This window comes from Hesperophylax consimilis, chromosome 10 (assembly GCF_061612785.1).
Source record: "Hesperophylax consimilis isolate HC1 chromosome 10, BYU_Hcon_1.0, whole genome shotgun sequence".
Lineage (NCBI taxonomy): Eukaryota > Metazoa > Arthropoda > Insecta > Trichoptera > Limnephilidae > Hesperophylax > Hesperophylax consimilis.
The window spans coordinates 7,244,405-7,258,856 of record NC_142845.1 but is presented as its reverse complement, the minus strand read 5'-3'; the positions used below and the strand labels follow the sequence as shown (position 1 = coordinate 7,258,856).

Genomic DNA, 14,452 nt, shown 5'->3' with positions numbered 1-14,452 from the left:
TCTTAATCTTTGATATGATCGAGTATTTTTTTTTTTATATAAGTCTTTTTATAAGCCCAGAAAAAATTATGTATAAGCCTATGAAAACTGCTTTAAAGTTCAAAATCTCCTACTTACAAACCCATTTTCGGTTATGATTTTATGTATAATGTGGCAAATTAAGTGATTTATATAATGACCGGGAAAAAAATTAAATATTAATGCCTGAAAATCAACAAAATAAAATAAAAGGCACTTTTTGGCCATGTTTTTTTCTTGCATAAATCAAAACAGGCGGATGGTGTTAAGCGGGAATTTAAACTTTATCGCCATCTACGTAAGGGTTGTTATTGATAGCGACTCACTTTAAAATACTACACGACGTAGTGCATCGCCTTAAGTTTGGCAGTAGCCGCTTATAATACGCGTAATAACATAAGTTCCATAAAAAGGCCAGCCAGTTCGCGCGAGAATTCTAGGCCCTATTATTCTTGGCCTAACGACGTATAATATAAATAAGCATGGTGAGGCTATGAAGGATAATTTTTATGAAGTGCGATGTATACGCGTAACACGACGTAAAATAAGTTGTGCAAGATACGCTCAGTGTGTTTCGGCCCTTAGACGTTAGAATAATCGCCCAGATTGCAAAAGATCACGATGCTCATATTCTGGTCACTTTATAAATGTTTTCTATCGCACCTTTATTTTCCATGGCAAGAAAATCGATATCTTTAATATTGTTCCAATACCCTTACATAAACACATTTATACGGTACTTAAAACTAATATTGTATTACTAGATATTTCTTATCGGGGAGAAATCTTCACGTAATATTTTTACGTGCTGACATGGACAAACACTAATTCCGTCGTTTTCCATTTACCATTCTGCAAGGTGTTCTTACGTGTACGGACGGGGTACTTACGTTTTAGCACGTCATAGTAATATTCCACTGAAGGCAGCCTGTTGTGGTAAACGTTCATGGCTTTAATAGGATGGTGAAATAACTTGTAGTAATTTATTTATTTATTTATTTATTTTTATTTATTTATTTATTATTTTATTTACGCCCTAATGGGCTTTTACATGAAAATATACATTTACATTGATTACAATAATTGAACATAAGAAGATAAATGGAGTTAATTGTAAGAAAGCAACACATATAATAAAATTTTGTGCAAATTAGCAAAACACTAATAAGATGGATTCAATATAAAATATACCCAAGCATGAAATAGTAAGTAAAAGAAAGTTCAACATAAAAAGTAAGTAAGTGGGTGTGTTTAAACCCAGTATTAATTGTGAGTTTAACAAATCGATAAACCAATATAAATTAGAGTGTAACTTACTCGTGAGGTAAAGAACATTATAACAGAGATTTAAAAAAAAAAAAAAAAAAATAACAAAATAAGAGTTGCACCTGTAAAAAGCAAAAACTAATAGAATTTAGCAATATCGACATGAATAAGAAATAATAAGATCTGAGATGGAACATAGTGTTATGTATAAAAAGTAGTTAGTAGGTATATGCATACAATTATAAGTGTATAGTAGAGCAAATAAAAAACAAACAAATATGGATATAATTTACTTGAAAGGTTTCGAATGGGAGAAGATGTAATAAAATTATTAAAGCTATAAAAGTTAATTATTAGCCGATAGAATCGAAATAAGTTGCCTTTTAAAGCTCACAAAATTGTCAAAACCAAACATATCTATAAGTTCACAGTATTTATTCGCAAGGTTGTGAATTCTAGGAATTGGTGAAAAAATAGAATAATTAGTGTTGAGGTTCTTGTTAAATTTAAAAGTATCTTTACTGCGAGTTTGCCTAGCAGGAACATTAATGCAAATAAGTTCCAACAAATTAGGGCTGTCAATTAAAGATTTAATAATTTTGAATAAAAATAGCAAATCAATTAACACTCTTCTATCAGATAATTTAAGAAGTTTAGTTTCAGCAAGCAAGTTATTGTAATTTATAAATTCGATTGGAATTTTCATTTTAAAATTAATGTACCGAAGGAATTTATTTTGTACCTTTTCTAATGATTGAGAATGGACCTTGTAGTACGGTGACCATACGGTGGAATTGTATTCTAATTTGCTTCGTACTAACGAGCAATACAGATGTTTTAATGTTGACATACTTTTAAAATTTGCTCCCATTCTCAAAATAAAACCTAGTATTCTCATCGCATCGCTTGTTATTTCATCGATGTGTTCGTTAAACTGTAGACTCTCGTGGAATATAACACCAAGATCACGAATCTGTGATACACGAAGAAGATTAGCACCATTCATAAAATAGGAAAAATTAAGTGGATTTTTGCCTTTGTAAAAACTGATAATCTGGCATTTACCTAAATTTAGTTGCAAATCATTGACAGAACACCACGCACATAGTTTATTAAGGTTCAACTGCAAAATTGCGCGATCGTCATCGTCTTTGATTATTCTGTATATCTTCAGATCGTCGGCAAATAACAGGACTTTAACATTAGTAAAAATATTAACAATATCATTGATAAACAAACAAAATAATATTGGGCCCAAGTGAGATCCCTGTGGTACTCCGCTCGAGGCAGCAAATGTATAAGAAGTAAACGAATCTATCTTGACTGCTAAGTACCTTCCTAATAGATAACTCTTAAACCATTCCAACATGCTCCCTCTTATTCCCAACAATTTTAGTTTACGTAATAATATTTTGTGGTTTACTTTATCAAATGCCTTACTGAAGTCAGTATATATGGAATCAGTTTGATGTGATGCATTAAGGGCATTAACAATATCATTCGTGTACAATATCAAATTGGTAAGAGTAGATCTACCTTTAATGAATCCATGTTGAAGGGGAGAGATGGTTCGATTGATTCGGGATATCAACTTATCTAGTACTAGGCTTTCAAAAAGTTTGGGTAAAGTAGACATTATACATATTGGCCTATAATTTGTTACTTCGCTCTTATTACCTTTTTTGAAAATGGGCGTTAAAAGACTAAACTTCCAAAGGTCCGGGAATACACCTGATGAGAGTGACTTTGTAAATAACTTATGAATAGGATATGACAATGTATGCATACAATTTACTAAAAACCTGGGCGGAACATTATCAGGTCCTGCGGATTTTCGGGAATCAAGACTCTTCAGCTTAGATATAATATCGTCTATGGTTACATTACAGTCAGATATATCAAGAGTTTCAACCAAATCAAAGCACGAAATATTGCTGTCTTCACTTGCATTAATGTAAACGCCGCTAAAAAAATCAGCAAAAAGATTAACAGTTTCCTGAAGATTTTGGGATAATTTAGAATCGAATGACACACTACTAGGTATGTAAGTACCATTTTCTTTTTGGGATTTAACATATTTCCAAAAGAAATTTGAGTCGTCCATGATAGAGCCTTCGACATCACTAATGTAATTTTTGTAACATTTTGCGGAGAGCTTATTGCACTCTGCCCTCAATTTTTGAAACGCAGTATAATCGATGGCCAGGCGACTTTGTTTGAATCTCTTATGAGATAATTTTTTGAGGTAAATTAAGTCTATCAGGTCTTTTGAGAACCATTTTGGGTATAGAGTTTCTCTGTAAGTCGTTAAAGGAACAAATTGTTCAATTGCAGAATTAACGATGAAGTAAAAATTTTTAAGGTGTACATTAATATCATCGTCGCTATCAAAGAATGACCAGTCAGTCTGTTTAAGGAAATTTGAAATTTTAACATAGTCAGCTTTTTTGAAATTTCGAGTTTCTACTACCTTTTTTACGATAGGAATTGGTTTAAGATTAGACATGCATATTTCTAGTGGTGGATGGTAAACATCGACAGGTAATAGAATTTCGGTACTTCTCACAACACAGATGTCAGACACATTTGACAGTGCCAAATCCAACGTACGACCTCCTATATTAAGAACATTATTACACTGTGTTAGACCTAAGAACAGTGCCATATCTCTAATAACACGAATATTAACATTAGAACAAGAATTGACAGAATTCATATTACACCAATCATAATGTGGCAGATTGTAATCACCAACTAGAAGTAGTTTAGTATTAGGATATTTAGCACAAATTGATTCAACCTCGTCGCAGTGATTGCTGTAGCTTTGGACATCAGAATTCGGAGGTAAGTATGCACATCCCACTATTATTTTACCTCTAGAAGTGTTCACATTGACAAATAGTTGCTCGATGGATGTGTTTTTTGTGGATATTTTTGAAGAACTGAGATTTTTTGAGATAGCAATGGCTACACCACCTCCTCTCGTTTTGGCACTTGTTTTAGAATTCCTATCCATACGGTAGATGTTGAAATTAGGGAAGCCTAATTCGGCGGAATTGATTCCTGAGTCGAGCCATGTTTCGGTTAAAATGAAGATATCACTGCTGATAGTTGCCGCCGAAGTCAGCAACATGGGAAGTTTAGTGCGGATCCCTCTCACATTTTGGTAGTAGCATTTTATTTTTTGTTGTTTCAGTTTTTTGGCGCACATTCAATAATTTTAGGTACAGAGTTCACATATTTGATAGTTATATTGGTTTCACCGTTGTTCTTCCTCGTCTCGAGTTGTTGGCGTAAATCTAGAAGTTGAGTCCTCTGCAATGGTGTTTGGTCGTTACTGGCCTTTATACCGTTTTTCAGTTTTGCGTTCCTGGTCAAAACCTCACGAGCCGAGACAGAGTCATTGAATTCGACCTTAATCGGTCTAATTTTGTTGGACTTTTTTACACCAAGTCTGTACGACTTAACCACACTCGGTATTAATTCATTATTTATATCACTAATCGCTGAAACTACTTTATCGCTGTCCATTTTAATAATTGTTGTTGTTGATTCTGAAATACTTTCGGGAACATTAAATAAAATAATGTTCTTTGACCGGGTTTTTCTTTCCTCGGCCTCTGCGAGCAAATCATTTATTGAAGATGAAGTATTTGTCGGGTTAGTAACAATAGACTGAGTATCCGTTACACTTTTTAATGTTGACAATTCTCCTTCCAACATTCCCATACGAACAGCCATCAATCCTGTGGTTCCTAACAGATCCGTTGTTATCGGGGTAATTTTACCCATTTGCTCCTTCGTAAATTTGTTGCCGGGGTCATTAATAATTTTTATCAGCGAACAGAGTAGATCCTTGGCCTTGGTCATATAGTTAAGAGAGTTCTCGTTTAAATCCATATTAAAATTTATTTAAAAAGAGTTAAAAATATGTTAACTTTATTCGTAATTAGTTTATACACAAACGCCTGTTTCCCGCAAACTGTTTAGCACTATTCAAAAGTGACGACACTTTCGACCAATGGCGATAGTAATGACGGACTGATAATGCGCCTGCGCGTTTGGTATGTTTACCAGTTGAAAATTGTTATTTTAATATTTTTAAAACACAGCACTGCACAGCACACACGATAATTTAAAAATCTAACTGATTGAATATTTCGAAGATGAAGTGATTTAACTACTTCGACACTTTATGTTGTGTTTACTTGCAATTTTCTAATGTTTTGGAAGTTTTAATGTGGAGCGTATTCACTATCTGTGTAATCAATGACGGTAGTAATAAGTTAAATCGTGCCATTTCGTTAATAGACTTTCGTTAAATTTATAGCTAACAGGTGTGTGGTATGTACTTAAGGTAAAGCTCTGTTTATTGGTTAACCGTTAAATAAATAGTGAGGTAGTAGGTACGCACTTGACGCTCCGTGGGGACTCGTTTAATAAACGTTTTAATTCCTTAATTGTTAGGGGTTTTCAAGTACTTAGGTACTTTATACTGCTTGATACATTATCCATTTATGTTTAATTATTACGTCGATTCAGAGTGAATAACAGGTCATTTGGATTTTTTGTAGGTATGCGTACATTCCCTTCATAAAAAAAACACCTAATTAAAAATACTTATCTTGCTTTTGTGTCAGTCCTGGTCAACTCTGGTTCAGTGAACTCAAATTTGATTTCAATTTAAGTGTAATTTTTATTTTCAAAATTGAAGCTGGTTGTGGGATTACCGAAAATAAAATATTTAATACAGAAAATAACTTTAATTCTTATTTTTCAAATTGGATCAGATTTTTTAAGAATTCATACTATTATGCGATTTTTCAAGGGTCTGCGCTACTATCATTAATTATGCTCAAAATACCTGCATTAATTTTATTTATCGAGATGAAAAAAAATAAAAGCTCCGAAGACCGTTTGAAGGAAAAAAAGCGTAATAGTTGTCTTTGATAAAAATTAAAATATTTCGATTAAATTCATTGTTTTTTCTTCTCACCAGATGGACAACCATTTCCAACTCCACGAGCAGCACTCTCTCCTGCCCCCATCGCGCTACCCACGCCCGGTCGGCGGCAGCCAGCTGGGTGGGCATGGGTCGGGCACGCCAGGCGCGCAGGCCACGCAGCAGCACATCGTGCACGTGGCGGGTGGAGCGCGATACGCGCACGTCTTCCAGCGTGCGCCCAGCAGCCCGAGAGCGGGCACGTTGGCACGTGGAAGGCAAACTCCGCACAACGCGAGCCTGGAATGCCTGGATGGTAAGTTGAAACTGAGCAAAAATAAAAAAAATTCTTAAATAACCACTCCTAGGCTTTCAATGAAGAGCCGACACATCTCCCATCATCCGGTTGGGAAAAGAAGAGGGGAATAAGACACTTTTTTTTTAAATGCTACATGTGTGGTATTTTTAATAAATATAATATTTTACAATTTAAGCAGAATACCCATCAAATAAAGAAGAACAATCCTTAGTCTATATTCATGTTCATATCATGGTTTAAATTATTATTAATTTATTCATTCATTTATGTTCTCCATTAACGGTTATGCACCAATATATTACGGAGAGGATCACAAATTTGAGGTACATATATATAAAAGGCCATGGGGGCAGTTTTACTATTTTGAGATATATGTCAAAAGATAGTTTGCTGAACTGTCTGTGAGTGACGTTGAAAATGTCTATGGTCAATGCAGAATCGCTAAGCAGTTGAGTCGCTCTGTTGATTGGCGCGTTCTGATAGGCAGAAGTTCTCGCTTTCGGAGTGTGAAAAAGTGCATGCGATCTTCCACGTGTATACTTGTTAGGGACATAAAAGTCAACCATTTTTAATATAAGTGGATTAAGTATAGTTCCAGTGACTAGTTTAAGAAAATATTAACTAAACATATTTTCGGCGTGCTTCTAAAGTGTTGCAATCGAGCATTCCTGTTAAGAACAAGGATGGATATAGGAATGATTAGTACGTATATTCTTTCATTATAGATAACACATAAACCTCTTTTGTACATTTACCATTCCTAGGACATGGTTTTGTTCAAAAATTAATAGAGCTATATTCTAGGATACTGCGAACTGCGAATATGTTCTTCGTGTTGCGATTCCGGTAGTTAACGATCTCACATTACGAAGAACAAATCCAAGCATTTTGTTGGCGCGAGAGACAATGTTAGGTATGTGGGATTTGAAAGTGAGATTTACTTCGAAAATCACTCCAAGGTCTCGAATCTCTTCTCTTTATCTTTATTAATATGTTAGGGCAATTGTATCTTTGGATCTTGTAAAGTTGACGACACTGCACTTATGGATGCTGAAGGGTAAGTTGTTCAGCTCCGATCATTTAGCAAAAGAATGGAATCGATGTGACTTTTAATAGCTTTTAAAACTTTAATATCATCAGCTAAGAGGAGATATTTTGAGCGGTTAATGGTCTTGCGGATGTCGTTGATGAATAAAAGAAAGAGAAGAGGTTCTAAGTTCGATCCCTGGGGAATCCCGGAGTTGATATTGTATTCGTGAGAAATATGGTGTTAGTAACGGACGACAGTGACGACAATGATTGTGTAAGTAGCTAGCTACGAAAGTAGTATCTGAATTATCAAGCTTGATCTGAGGTTTCTTGGAAAATACAACCCATATTATGGTCGGAGGCAATATATCTGTTTTAAAGTGATTTAGTTGTGTAATCGAATGTTAATGTTAATGAAGGGTGATTAATATTTTCTCTGACTGGTATAATCGAGAATCATGGCGACAAATAACAGCATTTAATGATTTTATGTAACTTAATACTTAGTTTAACATTTGTGTATTTATGTTATTAACGGTGTTCAGTTGTGTTAGATTTTAAACTGAGCAAAATTAATGGAAAACGTCAGTTGGGTTAAAGTTAAAATCACCGAAGATAGTAACATTTTTAATGTTATTTTACACATCATTTAAGAACTAATAAAATGGTATTTTTATTATCCAATAGTTAAAAAAATACAATAATGGAAAGTTAAACTGAATGATAAAATTAGATATTAAGTATAAAGAAAATAGAAGTAATAATATTTACATGTAATCTCGAAAACTTACTGAAGGGTAATTGAACTTGTATAAAAATTGATTTTTATATAATACTCATATTACGTATGTTATATGGCAGTTTTCATGTAAATCCCATTTTATCAGGAAAACGGGCTCTTTCGTCTCTTATCTACGCAATACTCAACGATGGCGTTCCGATTCGAATAGGTTAACGAACGCCAGGGGTGTTTTAGGGATTTTTTAAAACGTATTTTCATTCTAATTATATTTTAATGAGTTCTAAAAATATCACGCTGTTGATGTAATTAGTTGTAAATTTGTAATTTTTTATGAGTAAATGAAATCAAATTTATGTTTTATTTTATAAAAAATCATAATATTATTTTCAGTTGAATTCCTCATAACTTCCGTATTTATTTAGTAGCCTACATTATTTAAGCGAGAGGAAGGTTTTTCTTCAATACTAAAGCAGATCTGCTAGTAATAACGGAATATAGCAATTCCAATTTTTATTAAAATATTATATTGTGGGTATAGACCTACTTTATAGAATGTCTGAATTATTCTTCATACAGGCATTTCCAAATTTGGAAATGAAGGCATTTAAATTCAAAGCAAATTTGAGTTCATTGAGCATGAACAATTTCTCACAGGAATAACGCACACGGAATTAGTATGTTGGTTGATATTGCATTATGATATTATTTATTTTTCTTTACATATTTTCATAATTTTAAATAAAATTATTTCATTTATCAAACATTTTTCATAGGTAGGTTTATCTGTCAGTTTGACCTTCTCAACTCGCATCTCACACCCTGAAACCCAATAGGCGAACATCACAGCTTATCCGATACATTGTTCTCCGTAAATACGAACTTTATTTCAATTATTAATCCTTAACGTCTCAGATTTAGATTTAGTTATTACAATTTTCATAATTTCAGCGTTTGCTTCCCAAATCATTAAAAGTGCTCTTTTTTAAAGCTAGAATATTTTATCGAAAGATTACACTAGTAGAGATTAATGCGGCACAATGAAATCGATAACTATACAATATCGGATCAATAGGTGTAACTACCGATGATTATATACTGATTTCCCGAGCACAGTCGCGCTGTTGATTGCCAAAACGATCGATATCGATAGTGCAATAACTGAAGATATTTTCTTTAAATTAACATTCCTGGACGTGAGACGGCTACGTAAAAATTAAAAATATCAAATGTAAATAACAAAATTAACATACATACTTAATTTTATTTATTTTATTCCAGGATGTAGTGCAATTCCACACGTTCCATAAAGATAAACACATTTATTTTACAATGAAGAATTTTTACAAAGAAAAATAAATGATCAATTAAAGACAACTATGTAGGGCGTGGTTTTGAGTGAGCTTGGGCCCAGCGCTCACTCAGGAGTGGCACTTGGTGCTGGTAGGCTGCGGTCACCACCGTGTTGGCGGAGGCCATTAGCCGCATCCTGGCTCCAGTGCTCCAGTGTCTCATGAGGCCGGCAAATCCATTTAGTCCTAATTCCGTGAACATTTTCGATGCGCTAATGTATCTTCGGTATCCAAATATGATTCTACAGACGTGTTCTGTCATTTTGACACAAAAAGGAGAGTTAGTTAGTTCATCAGGTTTTGAGTCATGATAACTAACAACTTTCGTTTCTCCCGACTGGAGCGGAATCAATTTGAATGAATGAATTAATTACGTCTATGGATCGTGTATATATTTTTTTCAATTCTAAATGCTTAGTTAGTTTACCTCCATTTATTGATAAGCCAGTTATTTTGCATAACGAATGATACTATCCAAAAGTTCGTGGATATTGACAGCTTATCCGACACCATGGAAATCGCGCTAAAAGCAGCGGCAATTATTAGGATAGATTAATAGGAAAACAGCTTATAATTCTCCATATTAGTGCTGCATGTAACAAAAAATATGTTGGAATCCTTCAGGTTTTGATTTTGATTTAACAATTCGGTTTGGATCCCTGACACCAACCAGCATTTGTGCGCGTCCGTCTAATGTAGAATAAGTCATTGAAACTAGTTGTTTTGGATGGTATTTTATTATTTATTAGTTAAACAGGACAGTCGTCGATAATATTGTTGCAGGCTGTACATGTGGTCCTGAGGTATTATCTACTTAAGGAAGAATTTCGATATTTCTCAACTCACTATGCATGTAATATTAATAATTTATGATTTTAAAACTTTCATAAATTATCGTAATATTATATTAAAATTCCAGTTAAAAATTAGAAACTCTTTCGTCGATTTCTCTCTCCACTGGTTTGGAGAGTTTATGCTCAGAAAATTCTCATTTCTGAGCACAAACTGCCTCCTGTTTTATATTATGTTTTAGTTTTAATATTCGTGTTTTGTCCTGTCCTGCTGTTATTGTTATTCTAAGTTTTGTCATCACTTTGTATAAACAGTGTATTTAGTGTTATAATATTAGATTTTTATTGGGTAAGGCACACTGTAGGAGTACTTTTAAGAACCACTAATACTGAATTACCATTTTTTAAAGTTTGTTATACGAGTAGTTAAGCGCACTTGAAGTGAAATGACACTTAACTGAGCTATATAAATGCCATGTTATTATTATTATTTGGAACGTATTTTATTATTGAATGATCTAAATACAAGAAACACCCACCCAAGGTTGCTTCATAAGACCGCACCATTAATTTTGTTTCTTTTCCAGCAGAGTCACAGATCACCGCCACTACTTCGGCTTCCGGCACCCCTCGCAAGTGCTGCACGGGCGGGGGGGCCGGAGGGGTCCAAGCAGGACAAGGGGGGCGGGGGAGGGGGCAGGGCCGCGGGCCCCCCGAGGGAGACCTCAACTCCGTGGACGACGCGCTGGACACGGACGACTCCGACGGGGAATGGTGAATTTTTTATTAGTAATTTAGTATTCCTAGGAAGTGTAACGAAATCTCCTTTGTTATTTGAGACCAAGGGTAGTTTTGTGGGTCACAATGGTAAAGTTTCCGTGCTACCTAAATAAACGTAGCCATATTTTTCTGGTTTTATTATTTGTTTATTTATTATTTTTTTATCAAAACATTATGTATTCGTCCATTGGGCTACAACGAAAATAAAAATCAAAAATGTTAGTGGTGAAATAAACAAATTAGTTCCTTTTTTTATATATTCAATAATATGTTATTAGATTTATAAAAACAGTTTATTTTTAAACAAGTTCTGCTGTATAATTATTATTACGCGTGACAGCTGTTTCGCCCTCTGAAGGCATTATTAAACTGTGAGTAGCCCACTTATTATTGAATATATAAAAAAATTAAAATTTAAATGGAGTTCTACAAATGAAACTTGATAAAAATAAATAAATTAGTTTCTTTTTATTATATTATGTTTTTCCTGACAAAGAAACCATTGGTTTCGAAACAAGTCGTTTCGTTTTGAATAAATAGTGGTGTGTAAATAGTATTTTATTTTTATATAAATAAAAAAATCAAAAATATAGTGCTACAAAACTACACGAAATTAAAAATATATTGCTAGTGGTACACTTCTCGTCCAACCACAAGTCTCGCAATATGTACCAACACAATGCAAATACTATTTTATATGTACATCCCTAATTTGTTTAGTAAATCTTATTAAAAAAGGGGATATCAATTAAGTTAACGGTGTCAAGATTTAGGAAATAAGACATTTGAAGTACATAAAAAATAATTCCGTTTCGGTATTTATTTGTCATCGCATATACCTACGTGAGATACAAGGGACTGTGAATCATAATTTTTATGAATTTTTAATTACTAGCATAACTGCATTTTGTCAGTCCAAATTTGAAAAAATTGTGAAATCTCTCTAATTGTTTTCATGTTGCTAATACCACTTGTATTTCCAGCAACTGTACCCACGACACACCATCAAAGATCCCCCTGATCTGGCGGTCCCAAACTGGTCACCAAGCAGCCAGCAAGGACGACCAGCTCAAGTCCTGCCCCAGCACCCCGGCAAGTGTCTCCCATCACCAGGCGCAAGACAATCTCCACCACCCACCGGTTCCGGTGGCCATCGTCCTGATATTCCTGACAGCCTATCTGGGCCTCGGAGCTACCATCTTTTCCGTCTGGGAAGACTGGAGTTTCCTAGACTCAGTGTACTTCTGTTTCATCACCATCTCCACGATAGGTTTTGGAGACTTTGCTCCCGGCCAAAATAGTTCCAAAATAACGTCAGACTCTAGTAAAAATGAACATGTTCACTTGTTCGCGTGCTGTGCGTATCTGGTATTTGGTCTGGTACTCATAGCTATGTCCTTTAGTTTAGTCCAAGAAGAAGTAATGGCTAAGTGCACCCAGCTAGCCAATTCTTTGGGACTTGTGAGACACTGATATTGCGCCAAACGGGATGCCGTTAATAGGGACACTGAACTCAGGATGTTATGATTGGGAATGCTTTAATGCAACGAAGCGATATTGTAAAGTGGCTCTTTTACTTTTCATATATTTCGGCATCCCGTAAAAATAAAGTGCCAAAAATCGTACACAGTACGGATTGAAAATGCTGTCCGTTAATCTGTTCAATAATTTATGAAATTAAATTACCTTGTTTACACCCGCGTAAAACGAGTTTAAAATACTGATAAAAATTCTCTTTGAAAACTTTACCGACGCAACAACGCAATTGCTATGAATTGACACACACAAGTGCTCGAGTGAAACATTAATCAACTTAAAAATTTCGTAATAAAATCGGTGCATGTTGACCTTAATTGAGTTTTGTAGAGCATATTTCACTGAACTGATGAGTTTTTGTCGGTTTAGAGGAATACTGTTTCACGAGCACAATCAACGCAGCGTTTTGTGAACGATTTTTATCATAAAAATTTTGGCTTTTTTCAAACATCTGTGACAAAGCTTTTCGCTTATTGATAATTGATGAATTAAAATTGTGGGAAAATTCATTAACGGTGAAAATATTTATTCACTGGCTCATAAAAATGTTTGTATAAAATAATTATGTGTATTTTCGGAACGACTTCATATCATCTATTGTTAAATTAATTTATTGCCTTAAATTCGAGTGAAACGAATCACTATAGATTTGAATATCACTGAATATTCTTAAAGGATATGATTTAAATAATTAGAATTTTCATATCGTGTAATATTATAATGTATGTAGACATAGAATGATGTAAGATTTTATCAATGAAATAAAACGATGTTTTTATAAATAATCTCTTTTTTTTCTTCTCCATGTTGAATGAAATGAAAAGGTACCTTCTGATACATTTATTCTCATTTTATACATGTTCATCAACAAAAAATATTCTATCATTATGCACGTATTTATGGACGAGTCAACGTTGCCTGGCCGGCGTTTGATAATAGCTTCGAACGCCGAAACAGCTATTGATAAAAAACAAATGCTATTCCTGCCAAGAAGACAGAACTTTAAAAGAAATATACTTTTATATTGATTAACTTTACAGTGTCCATTATCAGGAGAGATGTGACGAAAGAACTATCAATAAAAAGTAGGCTATTCCTGCTAAAAGACAGAACATTAAAATAAATGTACTTTTATCGTGATTTACTTTACAGTGTCCATTATCGAGTTAGATGTGACGAAAGAGCTGCCATTAAAAAATTAGGCTGTTCCTGCTAAAAAGACAGAACTTAAAATAGATATACTTTTATCGTGATTTACTTTACAGTGTCCATCGTCAAGACAAATGTGACGAAAGAGCTGCCATTAAAAAATTAGGCTATTCCTGCTAAAAAGACAAAACTTAAAATAGATATACTTTTATCGTGATTTACTTGACAGTGTCCATCATCAAGACAAATGTGACGAAAGAGCTATAAATAAAAAAAGGAGGCTATTCCTCCTAAAAAGAGTGAATTTAACCAAAAATAAATAAAGACAGTACGTTTTGCTGTGAAAATCTATAATCATATCATACTTTCATAAAATTTTATAAACATGTAGAAAATTATTTTAAAAAATACGTAAAATTAAGTAACGGTTGTTAACAGTTGTATTAACCATTAAATGTAAAAAAAAATAGTTTATTTAGTCACTGGTAATTACTAATTTATTCTGATTTAGCGTACTAATTATTGAGTGCG

The 14,452-nt window shown here is 33.8% G+C and overlaps 1 protein-coding gene across 1 annotated transcript in view; it reads left to right on the top strand.

The window, feature by feature from the left end:
* The window catches only part of LOC149420241 (uncharacterized), a 357,399-nt gene extending 344,405 nt beyond the window's left edge, over positions 1-12,994 (top strand). The window contains exons 4-6 of the mRNA XM_089636326.1: positions 6,284-6,542; positions 11,047-11,230; positions 12,220-12,994. Coding sequence (XP_089492452.1) covers positions 6,284-6,542; positions 11,047-11,230; positions 12,220-12,709 — 933 coding nt within the window. The 3' untranslated portion in view covers positions 12,710-12,994. The remainder of the gene's footprint in view (positions 1-6,283; positions 6,543-11,046; positions 11,231-12,219) is intronic.
* The last annotated feature ends 1,458 nt before the right edge of the window (positions 12,995-14,452 follow it).